This window comes from Choloepus didactylus, chromosome 5 (assembly GCF_015220235.1).
Source record: "Choloepus didactylus isolate mChoDid1 chromosome 5, mChoDid1.pri, whole genome shotgun sequence".
NCBI classification, from domain to species: Eukaryota; Metazoa; Chordata; class Mammalia; order Pilosa; family Megalonychidae; genus Choloepus; species Choloepus didactylus.
Genome location: NC_051311.1, coordinates 70528820 through 70552802, shown reverse-complemented (window position 1 = coordinate 70552802; position 23983 = coordinate 70528820). Strand labels below are relative to the sequence as shown.

At 33.9% G+C, this 23983-nt stretch overlaps 1 protein-coding gene across 8 annotated transcripts in view; it reads right to left on the bottom strand.

The window, feature by feature from the left end:
- Positions 1-23983, bottom strand: part of CADPS2 (calcium dependent secretion activator 2) — a 647872-nt gene that overhangs the window by 187851 nt on the left and 436038 nt on the right. For all 8 annotated transcript variants that reach the window (XM_037836276.1, XM_037836275.1, XM_037836277.1 and 5 more), the window contains exons 10-11: positions 5176-5284; positions 3942-4142 (exon numbers count right to left, since the gene is read on the bottom strand). In XM_037836276.1, the coding sequence (XP_037692204.1) occupies positions 3942-4142; positions 5176-5284 (310 nt within the window). The remainder of the gene's footprint in view (positions 1-3941; positions 4143-5175; positions 5285-23983) is intronic.

The following is a 23983-nucleotide window of genomic DNA, read 5'->3' as shown; positions in this document are numbered from 1 at the left end:
CTCTTTTTCACTCTAATTATTATTCTTGTTATTTTTGTGTGTGTGCTAATGAAGGTGTCAGGGATTGATTTAGGTGATGAATGTACAACTATGTAATGGTACTGTAAACAATCGAAAGTACAATTTGTTTTGTATGACTGCGTGGTATGTGAATATATCTCAATAAAATGATGATTAAAAAAAAAAAAAAAAAAAAAAAAACGTTACAAGGACAAAGAAGGTAGCTGTATACTGATAAAGGGGTCAAATCAACAAGAAGACATAACAATTATAAATATATATGCACCTGATGGCAGAGCCCAAATATATATAAAGCAGATATTGACAGATTTGAAGGGAGTAATAGATAATTCTACAATAATAGTAGGAGACTTCAATATATCTCTTTTGATAATGGATAGAACATCCAGACATAAGATAAATAGAAGACCCGAATGATACCCTAAACCAACTAAACCCGACAGACATATACAGAACACTTCACTCAAGAACAGGAGAATATGAAATACTAAGGATGAATCTAACAAAACAGGAATAAGACCTGTATACTGAGAACTGTAAACACTCCCAAGAGAAATTATAAACAACCTCAATAAGTGGAAAGATATGTTGTATTCATGGATTGGAAGATTAAATATTGTTAAGATGTTAATTTTTTACAAACTTGTCTACAGAATCAAAGCAATTCCTATCAAAATCCTAGCAGATGACTCTAAAATTTGTAAGAATACGCAAAAGATATACAAACCTAAAATATATTTAAAAAATGAGGAACCAATTTGGAGGACTTACACTACCCTACTGCAAGACTTATAAAGCTATAGTATTAAGACAGTGTAACAGTAACACCAGTACAGACAAATTGATCAAAAGAAAAAAAAGCCAGCCAAGAAATAACTCATACATATAAAGTTAAATGACTTTTGTCAAAGGTACAAAAATAATTCATGGGGATAGTCTTTTCAGCTCAACTTGATATCCATATGATATCTATCAACACTGATGTATATCTAAGAGCAAATACAAAAATCACCTCAAAATGCATGCAAATGCAAAATGAAAGAGCCAAAACTAAAATTTCTAGAAGAAAACAAAGTAGAAAAATTTTTATGGCCTTGTGTTAGGCAAATTAGATAAAATAAAGCACAATCCATAAAAGAACGTAATTGATAAAATGGATTTCATCAAAATTAAGGATTTTTGCTCTTTGAAAGACACAATTAAAAGATATGAAAAGATAAGCCAGACTGGGAGAAAATACTTGCATATCTCATGTTTGATAAAATGACTTGTATCCAGAACATATAAAGAACTCTCAAAGCTCAATAATTAGATAATCATCCAATTAAAAATAGGCAAAGTACTGAATGGACACCTAACCAAAGAAGATGTATGGGTAGAAAATTGGCATATGAAAATTGCATTTCTCTATATGAGTAACAGTCAGTTAGAAAATATAATAAAAACTAAGATACAATAGCGACAAAACTATGAAATGTTTAGAAATTAACTAAAAACAAAAGAACCCCATGGAAAAAAGATTAAAATATAAAGGACTTAGAAGATTTGAAAAAATGGAGAGACATTTCATACTCATAGTTGGATCACCTAAACATTACGTAGACAGGGAGCTGGAGGCATTTTACGTTTACATCACTGGCAGAGTGACCAGGAAGAGACACAAGATGACAGTGACTAGGGAAAATTAGGCACATATACTCCATAACCTGTTATGCAGCAATATGAAGAATGAGATTAGATGTATGCCCAGAAAACATGGATGATTTTAAAAAACACAGAGCTAGGTAAAAAAAGTAAAACTGAGTAAGATAATACCATTTATATAGATGGAAACTAAATGCACACATGCAAAATACAATTTTGTAAGAAACCAAACAAAAGAGGCTCACAATAAATGCTGCAGAATGGGTGGGACAGAGACTGGCCCATGGAGGCAAAAGGAAACAAAGTTCTAAAAACTTGGTTTTGCAATCAAGAGCCCAAATCATAAGGAAAAAGTATAGGTCAGCCAGGGGGAGGAAATGGGCACTGGGAAGAGGTCTGATTAGAGTTATCCTGTGATGGGGGTGGACAATAAAAGCCTCTGGGGGCATACACAACGGGGACGTATGTCTGGATATACCATCAAGGACGTGGTGGTGGGAGGTGGGGGGAGGGAGATAGGGCCACATCCAACAAGGGACTTTAGCAGCAGAGAAGCAATGCATATGGGTTGTACCAAGACAGAAGGCCCAAGACAGAAATGGTCTCCTAGAGTTTCTGGCACCCCAGTATATTGTAGGAGAATATCCAATAAGTTCCTATGGCCAGACTGTGACAAGAACTGGCCACATGTGGTAAGAGGGATTCAAAGGTATCTAGAGTTAAGACAAAGATGACAGAGAGTATATGGAACTCATTACCAGATGTCATGCAGGTCCATGGTTAAGAGTCATGTACACTAGCACACAATGAAGGGGACCCATGGGATGAGTTAAGCTCAAGCCATTGGACAGAGAACACTGTTGGACCAGATGTTAAATGATGTCACAGATACATGTAATTCTTCTGGAAGATATGGGGAAGAGTCTTGAATGGACTGAATTTAAATCTATAAGTGACTGAGTTACTTGATTCTGTGAGTTTAAGTTATTTGGCAATATTAGAAATGGGAGTTCAAGATATGTACAGTTGTAGAGAAAGGGAGTTACATTTTTGCACATGTGAGTTCTGATGGAAAATTCATATCTGCTGTACAAAACTCTGCATGTATATGTGGGTGGAAGGGAAAAGGCAGAGGAAAGGAATTAAAATCTCAGATAAAGAAAAAATACATGCCATAAATTGCTTTTTAAATTTCAAGACGATATGCTACTACTTTACAGTAAAATAAATGAGAAAAATTTAAAGCAATTCTTTTAAGATATGGTATTCCTAAATAATTTTCATTATATTTTAAAAAGGTGTCTAAAATTAATTAAGATACCCTATAAATATGGCCTGTGGTTTCTAAAAGAAAACAGAGAAAAGAGATGAGCTCATATTCTACCTTTACTTACTTGGCCTAAAGTACCCTAACTTAAGGTGCCCAGATATGATACCAAACGGTGTCTAAAAAGAAAGGAAAGCAGTTACTTGATGCATAAAAAGTAGAAGAAAATAATGCATGTCAAAGTGTCAGACCGCTGAAGAAGAATCTTGAGAGCAAAGGATGTTAAATGAAAAGCTGCAATTTGAGTTTAAAGTTAAGGACAAACTACTTTATTACAGGAGAAACCAGAAAAGTTTGCAGAGGAGTAGGATGTGTTAAAACATTTTATTTGATGATTATTAAAGCTATGTTTGGAAATGTTTCTACCCTCTGTATAAAATTTCATTATTAATGACTAATGAATTAAAATGAAAATCATAGTTCTTATTGATTTAAATTAGCATATAGAAAATGAATATTAAGGTATTCTGAAAAAGAAACTTGATTTTATGATTTATTCTTTATATTATTCACCAAGAGAAAAAAATCTCTATTACCCTTGTGGGGTATTAAGAACTGTTCCATAAAGTGATGCTCCATCATTTTCGTATTCTGGAATCCTATCAAAGCCAATTTGATTTTGCAATATTTTTCCCATTTCTATAGGACACATAAGTTAAAATGAATTTTCTTTTGAAAAGTTTTGGCGCCTATTCTTAGATGCTCTTGAGATTCCCAGGGATACTCCAACACTTGGCAAATCCGTGACTGGAAACCACAAGCACCACTCACCTCAGATTTGTGTGAAAAAATTAGATACCTTTATATAACTATTAATATGAACTATTTTTATTCAATTAGGAATCAGCTAATGATGTAAACTATAATACTAAATACATCTGCTTCAGATAATTTCATATCTTATTAAAGCTATTAACTGATAATCAAATTATTTTTTAACAAAACTTACAAAGCTGAGTATCTGCATGGAGAGTTCCTCCTTTAGGATTCAACTTCTGGGTTTGAACAGCAGGAATGGGTTTATATGATTGACCTGTGGCTCTATACATGGCTTGAACCCATAATATTCTATCCTGCTCATCATCACTGGCAAATATTACAGTGTCTCCTTCTTTAACAGCATTAAAGAACATCTGACCACCTTGAAGGCCTGTAGAAGAAGAAAGATATCATTAAAAACTTGTACAACTGACAGGTTTTAAACTCATTCACTAAGCTCATGGAAAAGAATGGACTTGGTATTAAGAATTCAACCCTTTAAAGAATTTTTTAGTTGAGGATCAAATCCACAATCCAAGATGTGAAGAGAAACAAGAACAAAAAGGTTTAAGCTTGCACATCACTTTAGAAATTAAAAATAACTTCAGGAAAGACACAAACACACCCCACAGAAATGTATATTATGATCTGATATTTCATGCCAGAGAAGGAGGCCTTTTCTGTTAGCACATTTCCCATTCTATTCTCAGGAGAACCATATAACTGAGTTTAGCTGAAAAAGATACAGGTAAGGTAAAAATGGTACCTTATAGTGCATGGGATTTATCTTTTGCAAAATTCTTTCACAGAAAGGATAAAATTTTGCATCTTTAAGTGATCACTTAGTGAATGTGGTCAAAGATTTCTATTCTTAATCTCTCTATATTAATTTCTTAATCTCCATAATTCTTGATCTTTATATATTTCTTAATAACTTTATAGTAATTGCATTAATCTCTATCTATCCATAATTCATTCACACTATTTTTAGCTACCAGGTGCCCAGTAAGTACTATACTGAATATTAAGGTGGAGGGAAAGAGAGGAATACAATGTACTGGTGGTGGAGAAAATTAGTACAATATAAATATAATTGCTATTTCTTTCCTTATTTCTGACTATTGTACTTTTTGCTTTTCCGTGATGAAGCATCTGTAAGCATTGATAATAATTCTCATATAACTTTTCTAATAGAATAACTCTCATATATTTATTTCTTATACTAAGATAACAGAAATAATGAGTTATGGCTAAAATTAAACAGCATTCAAAGGGACAGAATGTGAATCTCATGAATTCTTGTCCAGCTATGTAAGTGAAATATGCACTCTATTCATTTAGTGGAATGCAGAAGAGACACAGGATAATTATAAGAATTACATGTAAACATGCATGGCAGGGAAAATGCTTCAATTTAGAATTACCTGGGTGGGGATCTGTATAATCCACAGTGTATCCTTCAAGCTGCATTAATTCTTGTGGCTCAGACTTTTTTTCTCTATAACTGCACATAGCAAAGGTGTACTGGCTAACCTGCTCAAGAAAAAAGTATGCAGATTGTTGGCATTAAATTTATCAAATTTAGCTTTTGGCTTTTTCTTTTTAAGAAAACCTCTCCCCTGAGCCCCCCAAAACATTTATATTTTAGCATCTTTCACCTTTTTCAAAACCTTGCTCAGTTTAAAGCACCTTTCATTTGTCAGCTGGTAGGTTTTCTAAGCCTAAAATTCAGCATTTCTCAAATCAATAATCCGTTGCCCAATATTCTATGAGATATTAATGGAAGCACCATGAAAACGTATTCTCATTAAAAACAGGTTTGGGCATCATTGGGTTAAAGAAAGAGAAACAGGTTTCTTTTACTGCAGGGTTTCTTATGGCCTATTCTATGCTAACATGTATATTATGTAATATGTATTTTCTACAAAGGACTCGTATCTGGAATCTATAAAGACCTATGCAATAAGGGAAAACCCATTAGAAAAATGGGCAAAAGACGTCCTGTTCACTTGTGTATCTTTCATATCCACTTGCTGTACCCCAGGACAGAAAGAGAGGTTGGGGTAGTGTTGTGTAAAAGGTGTAGACATCATTATTATTACAGTTAAAATGAAGAAACATATGCTCCGCTTCTAGAAGCAAGTGGCTGGCCCTACTCTTCTACAAAGTAAAAGGCACAGATTTTCGTGAAAATTACTACGTAAGAGCCTACTGAACTGCACAACAGCTTTTGGATACTACCAGAGTTTTACTGCATTTAGTCACCTTTGATCCCTTTTTACCACCTGATTCTTGAGCTTAGTAACTTGACCTACCAATTACTCATAACAGTTGTTTAGAATAAAAGAATGCACTTCAGCTTCCTATCAGTCCACTGCCACCAGCTATGGCTCATACAGAGGTATCTCAAAATACACACATTGCCACTTACCACTCCCCTCTCTTAGTTTCCCTAAGTTAACTAAGTTAAAAACAAAGAAAGAAACTTATTCCAAGGATCAACGTGTCTAGCTTACTTCTTTAAAGAATCTTTGTTTTGGAATTACTAATCTTTGGTGATTACAGGATACTCTAATTTCATTATTTTTAAGAATAGAGGTAGAATGATTCCATATAGACTCATGAAGAATAACTCATTGGAAAAGAATGCATATATATGAGAGAGAACAACATGTAAAATCTCTACATGTAAGCCTACTCAAGTAACAGATGACCAATAAACAAAAATCTCAGTATTAACTAAAAAAATAAGATTAACATGACAATAAAATACCATTTTTACTTATTAGATTGGCAAAAATAAAAATGGCTGCTAATACATAGTGTTGGTGGAGAAATACACATTCTTGTAGACTTGTGGTGAGCATGGAAACTGGTGATTTTTGGAAGGCCATCCAGCAATAGGTACCAAAAGTCTTACTATCCTGTGTACTCCCTTTGATCAGGCAAATCTCTTTCTAGGAACTTATCCCAAGGAAACAAATGCTCAAGTACTCAAAGACGTACGTGCATTCACTGCAGTGTGGTATGGTTAAATACATTATGGCGCAGCTATACAAAATTACTATGCAGTCATTAAAGAGACGTGAGAGATTTATTTTTCCTGATATGGAATACTTATGAAATATATCATTAAAAAGCAGGTTAAAAATAAATGGTAGAGTATGATTTTTGGGGGATAAATATTACATATACATATGAACAGAAGGATACATTTAAAATATTTACAGTGATTATTATTGCAGGGGTGCAATGATAGGCTATTTCATTTAGTTGTATTCTTTGAACTGTTTTCACAGTATATGAATTACTTTTTGATAAGAAAAAATAATGCAGCTATTTCCATTTTGAAAAAAAAGTTAAGCCTTGTTTGGGTAGGTTGGGGCCAACATCTTGTGATACTTGTTGTTCCTGCTACACTTAAGTTTTCCATTTTCCTCTTTCCTCATCTTACAGACCATCAATGAATTTAATTTTACAACTGCCTGTGCCTAAGGCCAACAGATGCAACTGAGTGACGCCCATACATGTTTGTCAATTACCATTTAAAGGCGGCTTCAGTTTTCTTGTGTAAAAACTTTATTTTGGGCGGGGAGGGGGAGGTGAAGGGTGGTGAGTGGTAAACAATAACAGTACTCTTCTACTAAGTGCTCTAAAAAGAAGCCCATTCACTTACTTAAAGACAATAACTTAGTCCAAATCCCACTAATCTTCTATAAAGCTATTTAACATAGTGTTATTTGTAAAGTATTATAAAATATTTCAAACATAAAGAAAAGTAGAATAATATGTTGTGCTGGTTTGAATCTATGTACCCTAGAAAAGAACACGTTCTTTTAGCCCATTCTTGTGGAAGCAGACCTATTGTCGGTGGGACTTTTTGGCTACTTCAATTGAGATGTGACCCAACCCATTCAAGGTAAGTCTTAACCTTCACTGGAGTCCTTTATGAGAGGATAAAAGGCAGGCAAAGCAGGAGAGGATACAGAGAAATGTCCAGAGACATTTGGAGACAGCCATTGAAACCAGAACCAGGAGAGAAGGACCAGCAGATGTTGCCATGTGCCTTCCCACATGACAGAGGAAACCTGGATGCCAGCAACCTTTCCTCAGAGAAGGCATGTTCCTCTTGATGCCTTAATTTGGACATTTCCATGGCCTTAGAACCGTAAATTTGTAACCTAATAAATCCCTATTTGAAATGGCCAACTCATTCCCGGTATACTGCATTCCAGCAGCTTTATAAACTGAAACACATGTATATACCCTACAACCTAGCGTTGTCAAATTGTGTGTGTGTGCATGTATATATATATGTATATACACATATAAAAATTCATATACATATATTTTTAAATATATATATACACACACTTTTAAGTTTTTTTTTTTTTTTTTACACATATAAAAATTCATATACATATATTTTTAAATATATATATACACACACTTTTAAGTTTTTTTTTTTTTTTTTTTTTTTAAGGACAGATATAGTTGATGCCTATGTATACCTACCCAAACCCATTTCCTTTCTTTTCTCCCCAGGAGACAACGTCATGCTGAATTTTGCGTTTATTATTTCTATGCATGATTTAAATTTTTATTACAATAAGTAAATGAATAAATGAAAAAGTATTTTTTACACGTTTTATAATTTTATATAAATGGACCATAAACATTCTTCTGCAACTTTTTTTTTCCTAAATGTTCAGTGTTTCTGATGTTTAACCACCTTGATATGAATTCCATTACTTGAATTATCACATTATCCCAATGTCTTAAGTGATGGCCTTCAGTTTCTTTCACTTGATGGCTTTTAACAAGGTCACAATGGACATTCTTGTGTGTGTCTTCCTGCCCTTGTGTTTGAGAGCTACTGTAGCACTATCCCTACGAGTGGAATTGCTCAGTTGTAGGGAGTACTTATCATCTTTACTAGATACTGCCAAACTGCTTTCCAGTTACACACATACCTGTGGTATATGAGGGTTCCTGATATTATACATCTTTGCCAAGCTTGGTATTTTGAACCTTTCTATTTTTGCCAATTTGATGGGTGGGAAATGTTATCTGTCATTGTAGCTTACGATTCTCATTACCCATAGGGCTGAGCATTTCCCCTTAGATTTGCTAGCCCTTGGAACTTCCTCTTTTGTGAATTTCCTGATAAAATAGTGTGCTCATGTTCCAATGTATTGTTTAATCATTCATACCTTTTTTCATAATCAATTTTGCCAAAGGTTTTTTCACTTTTTCAGTGCTTTCAAGGAACATCTTTTCATTTTGCTGATACTCTTTACTGTCTCTGTTTTCTATTGTGTTAATTTCCCCTATCTTTATTATTTTCCTCTTCATTTTGGGAGGGGGGTGGTGGTAACTATTTTTTCATGAAATTTTTTATTTTTCTAGGCTAATTCATTTACAGTTTTTATTCATTTCTAATATAAGTGCCTAAGTTCCTTCTATGTTCAATTAGCTTAATCTCAAATTTTCATCTGGATCATTTTATTAGTTTAGTTCTAATGTATCAAATTTTCATTATTTCTCTTTTATACATGACCTAATTAGAAATATGCTTTTAAAATTGGATTTGCAGTTATATTTTTGTTATTGAGTTCTAAATGAACTGTACTGTGATCAGAATGATTCTGAATCTTGGTATTTTTTGAGACCTACTCTGTTGCCCAGGGCCATGACCAATTTCCTTTAATGCTTAGAAAGACTATCTCTTGCAGTTATTGTTCAGTGATTATTTACATCCATTAGATCAAAGATTCTAACTGTACAGTAAAATATTCTACATCTTTCTAGTATTTCTTCTGATGTGCCATTTATTGAGAAGTATGTTAAAATTTCCCACCACGATTGTCCCTTTGTGAATTCTCCATGCAATTCTCTCAACTGTTACTTTATGTAATTTGAAGATACATAATCGCACATACATATGAATGGGATTGTTATAACTCTCTAGGATGTTCTATCTTTCCGGTAAATATTTCCTTTTATATTTATATAGTGGCCTTCCTTTTTCCTCATACAGCTTTTTGCCCTGAAGTCCATCTTGTTAGATATTTACATAGCTATATAACCTTCCTTTTGGTTAGCATCTGCCTGGCAGAAGTTTTTCCACCCCTTCAGTCCCAAACACTATATGTTTTATTTTAGATCTCTATAAACAACATGTAATTGGATTCTTTAAAGTTCTGAAAATCTAATCATTTAATGGGCAAATAACAATCATTTATATTTATTATTTTTGCTGATAGATTTGGACTTATTTCTATTATCTTTTGTATTTCTGCTTATCATGCCTTTTTTTCTCTCATTCCCTGTCTCTATTGAATTGAATATTAACAAAATTCCCTCATTCCTCTTTAGTGTGGAAACTGTCTACTACTGAATACAGGAACATTTTTAATGCTTTACCCCCATAACCCACTTCCATCTTATAAATTGGTGCTCATTACAGTAGCTCTACCATATTTTAATACCCTTTAGTATAATAACATTTAGTAATATAAATTAATAATTAAAATTTTATTTTATAAAGTCAATGTTTATTTATATTTGCCCTGTGTTTACCCATTTTTTGCTGACCACTGTTTCTTGAATTACAACCCTTCATTCTGAGTTCGATTTCTTTCTTCCTATAGTAGTCTTTAGAAAATATGCCTTTAATTTGCTCTTACTCAGAATTAGAGATAAGTTGGTCATAGTATTTTAGGATGGCAACCCTATCAGCACTTTGAAGATATCATACAGTTGTCATAAGGTTGATGTAATCATATTGAGCAGTCTGATAAGAATCCAATTGTGGTTCCCTGTAATTAATCTGCCTTTTCTCTGGTTGCTCTTAAGATGTTCTCTTTATCTTGGTTTTCCTGTACCTTCATTGAGAAGTTCCTAGGAGTTTTACATTTATCCCATTTTATATGTGTCCTATTTATTATATCTAAAAATTCCTAACTTTTACTAATTTTAGAATTATGCCTGTCATTATCTTTTCAAATGTTGCCTTTTCCCCCCTTTTCCTTTAATCTTTCTCAAAATTCTATCAGAAATATTTTCTGGTTTGCTTCATCCTTGAGGTTTCCCTCGCATGCAGTTCAGCTATGCATTTAATAAGATGTGTATTATATTTTATTATATTTTATCCAGCATTTATAGGTGTTTGCCTAAAAGAATTCTCAGTATTACCTTTAGGAGTGGACAAGCCTACTAATTTAAATCCTTTGGTCAATTCTTCAATTTTAATTTTGTTTTATAGACTTCTTAAACAATAGCTCCAACTTTTATATGTATTAGAGAGACTGTACATGTCCATTTCAGTATATTACAGAAAAAACACTTGTGCTTGATGGGGTTAGTATATAAAACCAAATACGTGTCAAATATGTCTTATGTTAATTAAATTACAATTATTAGACATGAGGGGACTGTTACAAAGTAATACTTCTGTTATCAGTAAAACAGAAAATATACCGGAGAAATAATTCATAAGTTTTATATCTACTTCTTTCATTTGGAAGAGTCTTAAAAACTGAAAGGCAGTCTCCTGACACATCACCACATGAACAATCTGGAATCCGCTGAGAGAGAGATGAAGAGCATGAGAAGGTCTCCCTTCTCTGCACGGGTTGCAGAAGTTTCCAGAGATTATCAGTAGGAATATATAGCTCCATATAACTACTATTGCATTAGGTAGTCTATAAGCCTGCAAGGCTCACCCACTTTTATTCATTTCTTCTTCTAAAACCCCAAGCATGAAAATACCACTTTCATCTTTAAAATTCATTTTTTTCGACCTATTTCTTAATCTAGTGAAACCCCACCTTTCTTCCACGATCATTACAAACTTGTCCTCTTTACCCTTTCAGCTGTGAGTCCTTGTTTGATCTTTCTTTTTTTTAATGATTTTTTAATTGTGAACTTTAACATATATACATAACAGTGACAACTTTAAGGTACAATTTAACAAGTAGCTAGAGAACAAACTTTAAAGAATGTCACAGATCACAGTTCCACAACTTCAGCTATTTCCATTATTGTAAAATATAACATACACACAGAAAGGTGTTAACTTTCAATGTACAGCTCAATAAGCAGTTATACAGGCAATTTCAAAAATTTTTATGGGTTACAGTTCCACAGTTTCAGTTCTTTCATTATGCAATATATGGTATACACAGAAAGGTGAAGACTTTCAAAGCACAATTCAATGAGTAAGCACAGAGCAAACTTCAAAGGATGCTGCAGGCTACAGTTCCACCATGTCATCTACCTCCTTCCAGCTATTCCAACACCCCAGCATCTAAATGTAAACATATAAATATATATACTTATATAAAGTTTCAGTATTCATTGACCTTTGTTAAATCTTATCTTGTTTGTTGCTACCCTTTCCTCTCAATATCGTTCTCCATCTTCAGGGGGGTCTAGGCAGTGAGCACCCTAACTCATTCACATGAAAAGGGGCTGTCGACAGTAGGGGAAGGAGGCTGCATCTGATTGTTGTTTATAAAGAAGCTGTTGCCTTTGGGTTTTCGGATTAGTCTGGCATAGGAACAGTCTGGTGGATTTATGTTTCTGAAAGATAAAACTCAAGTGAGTGAATCTTTTATAGACTCTCAGGTAGGGACCTAGGTATTTAGACTCTCAGGTAGGGACCTAGGTATTTGGGGACTACTTTTGATAAGGGCATGGCATAATGCGGCCATTTGGGATGTCTAGCTGGACCTTGTATAAGAAAAACCTCCAGGGTAACCTCTCAACTCTATTTGTGATCTCTCAGCCACTGTGACCTCAGCTTGTTACCTTTCATTTTTACCCCTTTTGGTCAAGTATGCATTTTAAATCCCTCGCTGCCAGGGTCAGGCTCATGTCCCATGTCACCAGAGAGATTCATTCCCCTGGAGTCATGTCCCTCACAGGCGGAAGGTTAAATAATTTATTTGCCCAGTTGGGCTTAGAGAGAGAAAGGCAACATCTGAGCAACAAAAGAGGTTCCCAGGAGGTGCCTCCCAGCCTCCCATTTACAACCCTAATTTTCACCAGAGCAAGCCTCAAATTGAGGACTTGATTTATTAAGTAGTGGGTTCCTAATCACACTTAAAATGGTCAGTTTCTTACATTATCTTCACTTAGTTGTACAATCATCATCACTCTCAATGTTAAACAATTATCACAACATAAGACATCACAGAGCTCTCATCAGCTGCTAACTATTTAGTTTTTTCCATAACACATTTCTTTTTTCTTTTGTAAATTCAGTTTCTCCATAATACATTTAAATTGTTGCACACAGTGCATAGCACATAGTTCCCTCTCTATTTTTCAATGAAATTCACTTTTATTTCAACTCAATAAATATTCTCCCATGTTTGAAAATTTATTATTTTGGGAAGTACAAACTACATACTTACATGGTTCCCCCCAAATCACACTAACTTCACAGCTCAAATACACCAAACTTCTGTTAATTAAAACTCTTCCATTGGCCTTAACAAGTCATATTTAACTTTTCTATTACCAAATACTCTACTTCAGATGTTCAGAAAACAATAAACACGAGGTTGAACTCATTCCTTCAACCAGCTACTGTGTCTTGAGCACTCGCTATATGATGGGCCATGGAAATTCAGGAAAAACAAAACAATGAACCAAAACAATGAACCAAAACTATCTTGGGAAATATCTAATTCCCCCAAAAGGGGGAAGCAAAATGAAACAAAATAAAGTTTCTGTGGCTGAGAGACCTCAAATGGAGTTGAGAGGTCAATCTGGAGGTTATTCTTGTACATTATATAGATATCCCTTTTTAGTTTTTAGTGCATTGGAATAGCTAGAAGAAATACCTGAAACTGTTGAACTGCAACGCAGTAGCCTTAATTCTTAAAGATGATTGTATGACTATATAGCTTACACTGTATGACTGTGTGAATGTGAAAACCTGTGGCTCACATTCCCTTTATACAGTGTATGGACAGGTGAGTAGAAAAATGGGGACAAAAAGTAAATGAATAACAGGGAGGGATGGAGGGGACAGGATGCTTTGGGTGTTCTTTTTTACTTTAATTTTTATTCTTATTCTTATTTTTTTGTGTGTGGTAATGAAAATGTTCAAAAATCAACTGTGGTGATAAATCCACAACTATATAATGGTCCTGTGAACAAATGATTGTACACTTTGCATGACTGCACGATATGTGAATATATCTCAATAAAATTAAATAAAAAATAAGATTACAAAAAAATAAGGCAAACAAACAAGAGAAGAATTAATGTGAAACTATTTATCTTTCTAGAATAAATAATATTCATTCACAGATAAATTGGGAGGATTAAGGAAGCCCTATTCAGCCCATTAAGAAAGGTATTTCCAATAAAATTTTTAACTTTTAAGTTTAATAATTATTTGTTAAAATCTGTCATATATTTGTATTTTTATCAGTTGTGCATTACTCATAATTGCAATTATACTTCAATTTAAAAGAACATTTTAATACTCAAAGCCTTCTGATTACAGGGAATTATTTTTTAACTCCAGTTTTGTAGATTTTTTAAATTGCAGAGACACTTGCTGGAGTGATCGAGAAGTCTTTGAAGCATAACATTTATTTCATAAGGATAAAATTCTACTGGGGAAGAGTAATGGAAATAAGAGTTCAGGGAGAAAAATGAAATTATATAGAATTTGCAAAAATGGTTACAGGTGGATAAAAAATCACAACAGTATTTAGATTGTATTGGATAAATTTACAAGTGACTTAAAGGTCTTATTTTAGAAATTGCATCCCTTGCAGTTATTTAAGTTTGATGAAAATCTCGGGGGATTAATAATTGTACAAAATTATTTTAAGGGATATATTAGCAAAATAGTTTTAAGACTAATGTGAGCATGCCTCCCTATCTGATCTTCTTGATGTCTTTTAGAGACCTCGGAACTAATCTTTTATTGCTTATTAGTCAGGTTGGTAAAATTACTGACCTTGGTCAGGCGCATTTATAACTTTTGCATCTTCCTCTGTGCTCTTATGGGTATTTTCTAACCCTCTTCTCATTCATTCAACAAATATTTATTGGGCATCTACAGTGAACTTTATAGGCTTTGGGGATAGAAAAATAAATAAGAAAAAAACAAGATCCATTTCATAGAATGAGAAAGTGGAGAGAGATAAATTGCAAATAAACAGAAGATCTATCTCAAGTAATTTTGGGTGGTGAATTGTTTTGAAGGAAAACAAATCAGAGTAAAGAGAATATAGAACGGAGTCTCTTTTGCATAGAGTGGTCAGAAAAGGACCCTCTAAAGACAATCATACTGAGGTATTTCAGTTGGAAAAAGAAAAGAGAGGGTAGGTCAGCCTCCATAAATGAACCCACCATTTCAAATGTAAGTCACACTTTCACCCCCCCCCCCCAATTACTTACTTATCCTTATTCTTTCCACTTTGACAAGGCCTTGGGCAAATCACTTTAACCTTTTTATGACCAATTCGATTTTCTTTAAAATACAAACAATAATAATGTGCCTAACAGGGTTTTGAGAGAATTAGAGATAATTGATGTAGAGCACCTAGCACAATTCCTGCCTGTAGTGGAGTAGTCTCCCAATAAATCTAACCTGGTTGACAGGAAATCGTCATGCTTCTCTCACTCTCTTTTATGTGTCTTAGAAGAGTCATTTCATTTAGGGTTAGAGATGCAGTTTGTGACTGCAACAAGTGCAGTACCTGGCTGACTCTGGGATAGAACTGCTCTTGGAACAACCATATGGTGATAAGCAGCAAATGAACTGAGGACTCTTGACTCTCCATGTCTCTATCCTCTTTCTCCTAGGTTCATGTGGCTTCCTCCCTACCCCCCGCCCCCTTTCTCCCTCTCTCATGGGCTGTGTCTTTTCCATATTTTATTGGCAAAAAACGACTGTGCTGTTGATGGTATCTGTTGCATGAACACATACATGAACAAGAAACTGAGGAAGTGAAGAAAAAGCAGAGTGGTCTTGAAATGCAGTTTTAGAAACTGTCCTGTCTTTATTACGAAAATTATCTTACAAATTTATTTCAGTGTAAAATTTCAAAAATTTTCTCTTCAAAACAAGAAATAAAATTTTCTCTAAAGACCTTTACATAAATTATTAGTATACATTTGTGGTGTCGTGTTAAAAATACTTCATATGTGTAACCCACATAAAATGCTAAAAGTTTACCTGCAATTTAAGATCTAGCCTTAGAAATTACCTGTCAAAAGGGTATATGTTTTTTTACATGCATACCAACTGCTTACACTAATATTGCTTTTTTCTTTATAAAACTTGAAGTTTGGTGCAAGTTCCTGTTTTGTGCTTTATTTTTAAAGTTATTTCTAGCTAGCTTTAAAAGATAAGATTATTTTTCAACATGCTGAGTATATAAAATTTTAAGTACAAATTTAAAAGTTCTTTAAAAAAAAAACTCAAGCTTTAGAGGCATTCCAGAGTCATGGCTATATAAATAATAAAGTATTAAAAAGACTCGTTGAATTTTATTTTGGACCTATTTTAGTATTTTGTTTATTCTAATATCTCAAAAATCACCCAACAGACTCAGAATCTGTCACAGATAATTGAGCAGAGAGATGTAAGGAAGAGTACAGATGGAGAGTAACAAAATACCAACGACTAAGCTGTCTCTGACAATTAGGAAATCTGACCCAGGTGACAACTGAAAAAAGTGCAATTTGGCATACATTGGTTCCAGAAACAACTATTTAATATTATCCTTTTGACTCACCGATTCCTGGTTCTGTTTTCATAAAATGATGCCACATTTCATTATTATTATTATTTTTTTTCCAGATTCCTCTAACACCCACCACAGCTCTTCCATTTACCCATTTTTCTTGTAAGGTCATCCTAAATCACATTCCCGAGGCCAATCCTACAACGAATTTGTAGTGTAAATTCAGATGAATCCTTCTGAGCAGTGTTAAAAACCTTGTAGCTACAGGTTTGCTAGCCAGTAACGAGATTAAGGGTAACCTGGAGAAGTTGCACTCTGAAAGAACTGTCACATCAGCCAGTGCTCACAATTAAAATATACTGTGGACCAGCTCAGGGGTCAGGGTATCACCCGGCTCCCTGTGCTCCCAGCCTGAGGCAATCCTGCAGCCTCCACTTGGCCACACTACCGTGTGCCCGATTCTTGGGACTAGAATTAGATAGAAAGAGTTGGTATGACCTACTCTGAAAACTCTGGCTTTGTTTTTACCTACAAGCTTACCCATGCACTATTGAGCAAAGCTTAAATAATTTACTATACTGCAATTGAAAATCTCTTCAGTGGAAAGATATGGCAATGATAAATATTCAATATCTATAACCAAATATACTCTTAATTTAAAACTCCATAAAGAATGGATTTGTGGAGAACTGAGAGATGTAACTAGATTTTAATCTGTATGAAAACATTAAATCCAGTTTCGGCTATCACTATTCTTGACTGGCACCTTAACTTAGGTTGCTGTGGTCTCATGAGGTATCTGCATCTGGTATGGGAAACCTCCCATTTTGTTCTCAATTGTCAACCTGTTCAGCACCTGTCTGTGTCCATACTTGTAAGCGCTAACGATGAGTTTTTAAAGACTACAGCATTCAGGTTTGTATGTTGTATTCCTACTGTAGGGATCATGTTAACAGCTGGCAGCTTAGCAACTGCCACCATCTAATTTCAGCAAAGATTAAGGCTTAAAACAAATCCTTAGCTGGAAACGTTCTTGACGAAGGCCAAAGGTGGTGTTAGAGGTATTATTTTTTTTAAAAAAAATCCCAGAGCTTAATTTAATCAAGGAAAATGGATATGTCTTCAAGTTCATGATAGATTTGAGGGGAATATATATTTATTAACTGTCCGCACCAAATAGCATAAAAAAAGATTTAACAATCAGTGTGTAAATCAGAGAAAGAAAAGACAGCCTTTTAATAACAATGCTGAGAGTGATCTGCATATACTCATTTATTCAACAAATATTTATTGTTTCTACTCAATGTAACAAGCAGTGTTTAAGGTTCCATGGCTACAGTAGATTAAAAGAAAGAGTAAAAGAAAGGTCTTTATTTTCATGGACCCCTATATTGTAGAAGAGGTAAAGAGATACAAAATTAAACATATAAATAAGCAAGGTAAGTTTAGTTAGAGATAAATGCTCTGAAAAATATAAAACCAGATAATGTGTGAGAGAGTGAGTTGTGGGGTACTTTAGATTGGGAGGACAGAAAAGGACTATTTGAGAATGTGACAAGTGAACTGATACCTACACAAGTAGGTAGAACGAGGTAGCCATGGGGACAATAAAGGCATTGGAATGGCCAATAACAATCCAGGTGGAATTATCTATGCAAATATGAATTTGCATAGAAATCACATGTAAAAAATGCCATATTATAAATTCATTTGCAATATCTTTGGGGAAGTGCTAAACTCCTAGTCTTGGCACTATAGATAATTAGAAGTATTAGAAGTTAAGGTGCTGCTCAGTGAGGAAAGGACTGATTGAATAGGAAGGCAACGGTTAGAACATGTAGGACCTTCCCTAGGTCATGGTCAGGGGTTTGGGTCTTAAGTGCAATGGGAAGCCAATATGCTTCAGATTATTCTGACCATCTGAAGAGTAGATTGTAGGGAGAATGGAGACAGCAGAAACAGAGAGAAGAGCTAGGATGGTATTATAGGAATGCAGGAGAAGATGATGGTGGTTCAACTAGTTTAGCAGCAGAGAAGATGGAAAGATCTGGATGAATTTGGGATACTGTTTTGGCTGTAGAACAAATTATATTTTCTGATTGTCATGGGATAAGGAAAAGAGAGGGATCAAAGATGACAACTAGATATTGGCTCAAGAATGCTCAAATAGAAGTCAATTTTATGTTCCATGTAGAGTTTGAGAAGGAACTCAAATTAAAGGAGCGATATTCATTTGTTTAATATATATGTACTGAGTCTACATTATGTAGCAGACACATTATCCACGCTGAGGGTTCTATACATACATATGTATAAAATATATATGTATAAAGACATATGCATATGAGTCCATACTTATACCTGAAGAGAGGTATATATACATGTACACACATATAAATATATACATACATATTTTTACTATAGCATTATTAAAAAGGAGTCTTATAAAACAATTTCCAAAAAAACCTTAATCTTAGAACAATTTTATTCAAACTTCATAATATTGTACAATTCTTATTCATAGGTCCTCTGCTCTTTCATGCAGCTATAAGCTATAAAATAATACAAATCAGATATTTTCTGGAATCTAAACATGAAAATAACACCACCCAAAAAATTTTATAGGCAATACAAGATATATATATAAAAAGAGGAAGTTTTGCATTGGGATCACTGCCTGATCCATATGAGATTCTACTTACCAAATATGATCCTATTCTCACTCTACTTTCTCTGTCTGTTTTACAATCTAAGCTCTTGAAATACATGTAAGTGTGTATTTAACAATGTTTTAGAGCTATTTTGAAGAGCAAACACATTAAATTGTTAATTTTCTAAGGGTAAATCATAAAAATTAATATTGTCATCTTTTTTTCACTATGGAAATCCAATTACCACAAAGCAAAAGTTATCTTAAAAATGAAACTTAAAAATAAGGATTTTACCCCTCTGACATTTTCCAAATAAACTCTACATCCAAACGAACCTCACAACCAAAAGAATTTTCAATTTTCTTTCCTAATGAAGATGTGCCTTTTGAAAGGTAAGATAAAATAATGCATGCAACATGGGGCATAATGAGTATTTATTCACTATGTAAAAGTGACTTAAGTAAAAACAAAAAGAGCCAAAGTTTTGGTGAATACTTAAGTACTCATGATTCATCTGAAGATTTATAATCTTACTCCGTATTACAGGTATCTGTGCCCTTTGACCCAGCAATTTCATTTCTATAGGGATACTTCAACACATATACAACAATTAATGTACAAGTATTGTACATATACTGATTCCAGGAATGTTTGATTAAAAGAAGAAACAACTTAAATGTCCAAAATACAGGATACTTCACATAAATTGTTAATCTATATTATGGAATCTAATCAGCCATTTAAAAGAGTAAAGCGGACCTTTATATACTGACATAGTAACTTGTCTCCGATATATTTTTAAAGGGCAAAAACAAATCTGAGAACACAAATATATTGAATAATTCCATTATGAATGGATGTGCATGTACACACACATTTCCACACAGATACACGTTTAGAAGGCAGCACAAACTGTTAACAATGGTTACTTGGCTAAATTAGGAAGGAGAATAGAATAAGGTATAAGTGGTGTTCATAGAGGCCTCTCCTTTTCTAACATAAATACTTCTGTACGGTTTGATTTTATCCTACACTGAGCATGTCCCGAGTGTGTAAATTTTAAACCAATTTAAAAAGTAAAGTGAGAGAGTCTCTACCCATGGCTTTCTTGGTCTGACAGTAGTATGTTTGTCCACTTCACATTATCTTAGTACTATAAGCAAACATAAGCTGATGTCCTAGGGTAGACCTAGACCAGGTACCTGAATTCTAGGCTGCAGCATTCTCAAATATGTGAGAGGAATCTGCTGCAGCGGATCTCCATGTGTGCTGAGTATTTCGGAAATCCATACGTTTGGAGGACTCATTTCTTTAAGTTTAAAGCAGATTTTGATGGCATCTCACCAACAGAGTGCTTCTCATTTGTTTGCAGCATGTATGGATCACTCAGTGGCATGGCTGAGTGTTTACATCCTGTGCCAAGTCAGCTGATATTTAATTAACATTATGTCTTGATAGCCTGCTGTTGTTTGCAACAACTTCAAGTCATGATGTTGACACATCGACAACAAGCAGGGAACACTTTGATACAGGGCCAAAACAACATAGATGTCTACTTCAGTTTCCAGAGGTGCCACTCAGTAAGTGGCCTCAGTGAGCTCAGGACTCTTTAGACCATCACTAACTGGCCAGCCCTTTCATGTAGTAACACCCTTTTGTACCTCATGACATTTATGATCCACAGTGATGACTCATACATCTGTTTGTCTACAGGTAAACTGTAGTTGTGTGCATCAATTTAATCATAGTAGTATGGCAGAGGAAATGCAAGCTTAGTCTCTAGAATCTGACAAAACAGGATTTGATTTCTTGAGGCTACCACAAACTGCATTAGTCCTGGGTAAATTATATCACCCTAATGTTTATCAATATTTTATCTGTACAATGGGGGTAACAATAATACCTACCACCCTCATATGCTAATTCTGAGAAGTAAATAAGATAATACATTAAAAATGCTTAACAAAGGGGGAAGAAGGGCTAAATGAAAACTCTGTACTTTATACACATTTTTTCTGTAAAGCTAAAACTGCTCTAAAAAATAAAGCTCATTTTAAAAAAGTGCTTATGTCTGCCCCCAAATAAGTGCTTAATAAATATTAGGTTAAATATAGCAATATAGTGATAATTATGTTAATAGGTAAGTGATTCAGGAACTTTTAGATTTTCCACAGAATATGTAACAACTGTGAGCATATGGTTATTTGAATAGGTGTTAGCAGAATATAGAATTAAGAAATAATTCAGTTTGGTTAAATGACAAATACAAAGAGCGAGTTTTAAGGCTATTTAGTGGTTTTATTATAATGAACTAAAATATATTAAAGTTGTCATAAGTATTTTACACCAATGATATCCTCCAAATCTAATATTACAGTACTGAACAAGCACAAAAAAATGAAAACGAACAAGCCAACATAAATTTCATATTGGTAAGATTTCAAGTGTTATCTTCGAAATCACTGTTCTTTCAATTAGGCTTGAACCAAAGTTTACCTTCTTCATTTAAAAAAAAAAATTCAGATTCCTGGAAAATATTAAAATTTATTTAATACTACCACTGTATCAGCTTCAGAATCTAAACTGGAACCAAACTATTCTTACTCAGAAGCTAAAAAAAACAGCCCACATTAACAAATAAATTTAAATTCACATTTCTGGTTCTGCTTTATATGTTTACATAAACAAGTCTTTGAAAAGGCTTTTCACCTCAGCGGCTCCTCAACTTTTCACTTTGAACAATGACTTTGCAGCTGCCCAAGCCTGACTCTCAATCAATTTTTATGAGTACAAATTCTGGGGCTGATGGGCTAAATCTCCAGCTATATCACTCATATAATACACACTCACAAGTGGTGATGAGATTCACATTATCACCAGAGCACCATCCTGCCGATGGCAGCAGCAGACACAGCAGGGGTACACTGTCCTCTCTAAGAAAACCGACTCCTTCACCTTTCAATAATGCAGCCTGCAGGTATGCACCTACCAGCTGTGTGCAGACAGAATGAGAGCTGTCTTTAAAGATACTAATAAAAACTACCCAGTTCCTCCCAATGGGTCAGTCTCATTGAATCTCCATACATATCCATCTTGATTTTGAATTGTGTGCATTCAATTCGTCTTCTTATTACATTTCGAAATGAAAGAAGAGTCAATTGTGAATAAAGCTTCAAAAAGTTGTCAGAGTACTGGTATTATCCATACTTTGTGTGTGAGTGCATGTGTATATGTATATGTGTGTGTGTAAAGATGTAATGCTTAAACATGACTATGTATATGTGTGTGTGTAAAGATGTAATGCTTAAACATGACTCAATTTTAAGCTATGATACCTCAGGTATAATAAATCTGATTCATTATAGTTTAGTGGTATTTTTAATACATTTCAATTATGGAGTATATGGGTTTATCTACTTTAGGTTAAATTGGATTTTGCCTTTTAAAACATTAAACTTATATTTTGTTTGTTGGGAGAATGTTCTAGCTTACCCCAAACATGATTAATCTGCCCCAAAGCCAAACCAATTAACAATCTCAAAGTATTCCAATTATTTCTTTGATTTCTAAACCCTCTCATGGAGTGACAACCAAAATATGCATGTTTGTCCTATAATTTCTGACCTTGTGATCATACAGTAGAAAATAAGGTAAAGGGCAAGGGATTACCTCGAACCCGGACTGGCCAAAAGCATGAGGTGGTCATTTGACTCCTCAAGACTTATCTAACAAAGCTTAATTTTACATTAAAATAATAAATATATTAGAAGCTCTTTTAGCCAACTATCACTTAACCAGGTCTCCTGATTAGCTAACATTTTCCATTCATTTTTTAAAACACAATGACTAATACATACGACTTGTTGAACATTTGTGGTTACAGGGTTACACTCTCATGTGTTCCCATGTGTTTTCACTGGTTAAACTTTATGCTTACCAAGATTCAGCTGGGTCTGTTTCCAAACTAGTTTATACAAATAACACCAGTTATTGAAATTATGGAATTATGTTGGATTCTCTATAAATACATAAAATATGACTGAAAAAAAGGCTGTCATATTTATGAAAAATTAATTGAATACTTTGGAAAGACTTGATAGAGGCAAATCATAAACAAACATTTGTCTTATTAGATGTGGGTGACACATCTATAAAAGATGGGAATAAAACCAAAATGTCTAGAAAGACATATATACAAATTTCTTAGTAAATATTGTTAAATTCTTTCTTCACTCTAAAGAACTAAACCTTGGAAACTGGAAAAGGTGCCTTAATAGGCGTATATTTTTTTGGAGGGACAGATTGCCCAGAAATCCAAATGGGGGCAAATATATGGGCTCTACATCAAAAGACTGTAAAACAGATGCATCCTTATATATTTTAGTTGAGACATAAATGTTTCGGGTATGCATATGCATCTTTTTTTAAATTAGTTGACAAAATATTGGTTCTAATTATATAAGATAAGGTTATATTGTAGCCAGGAAAAAAAAATATTCTGGCTGTTTACCATGAAGATAAAACTATTTTTGACTGAATTTTTACACTTTTCATGAAGTTACCATGCCTTCATGGGACATCAATAAAGTAATCTTACCCAGCAATTGACAGATGGCTAAACTTGCTGCTGGAGACAGCAAGTGACAATTTTCCTTCCTCAACATTTCACCAAGTCATTCTGATCTAGTCGACTTAAGCTTGACTAATGTGTGGTAGGAATCAATGAGATTTTACAGATTGCCTTATGTTAAGAATTTCAGGAGTAATTCTCATTTTATGTATTTCCTTTGGGAACAAAACTGTTTTGATTTATCATAGGATGGAATGAGTATTACTTTGAAAGTTTTCCTTTGTAAATT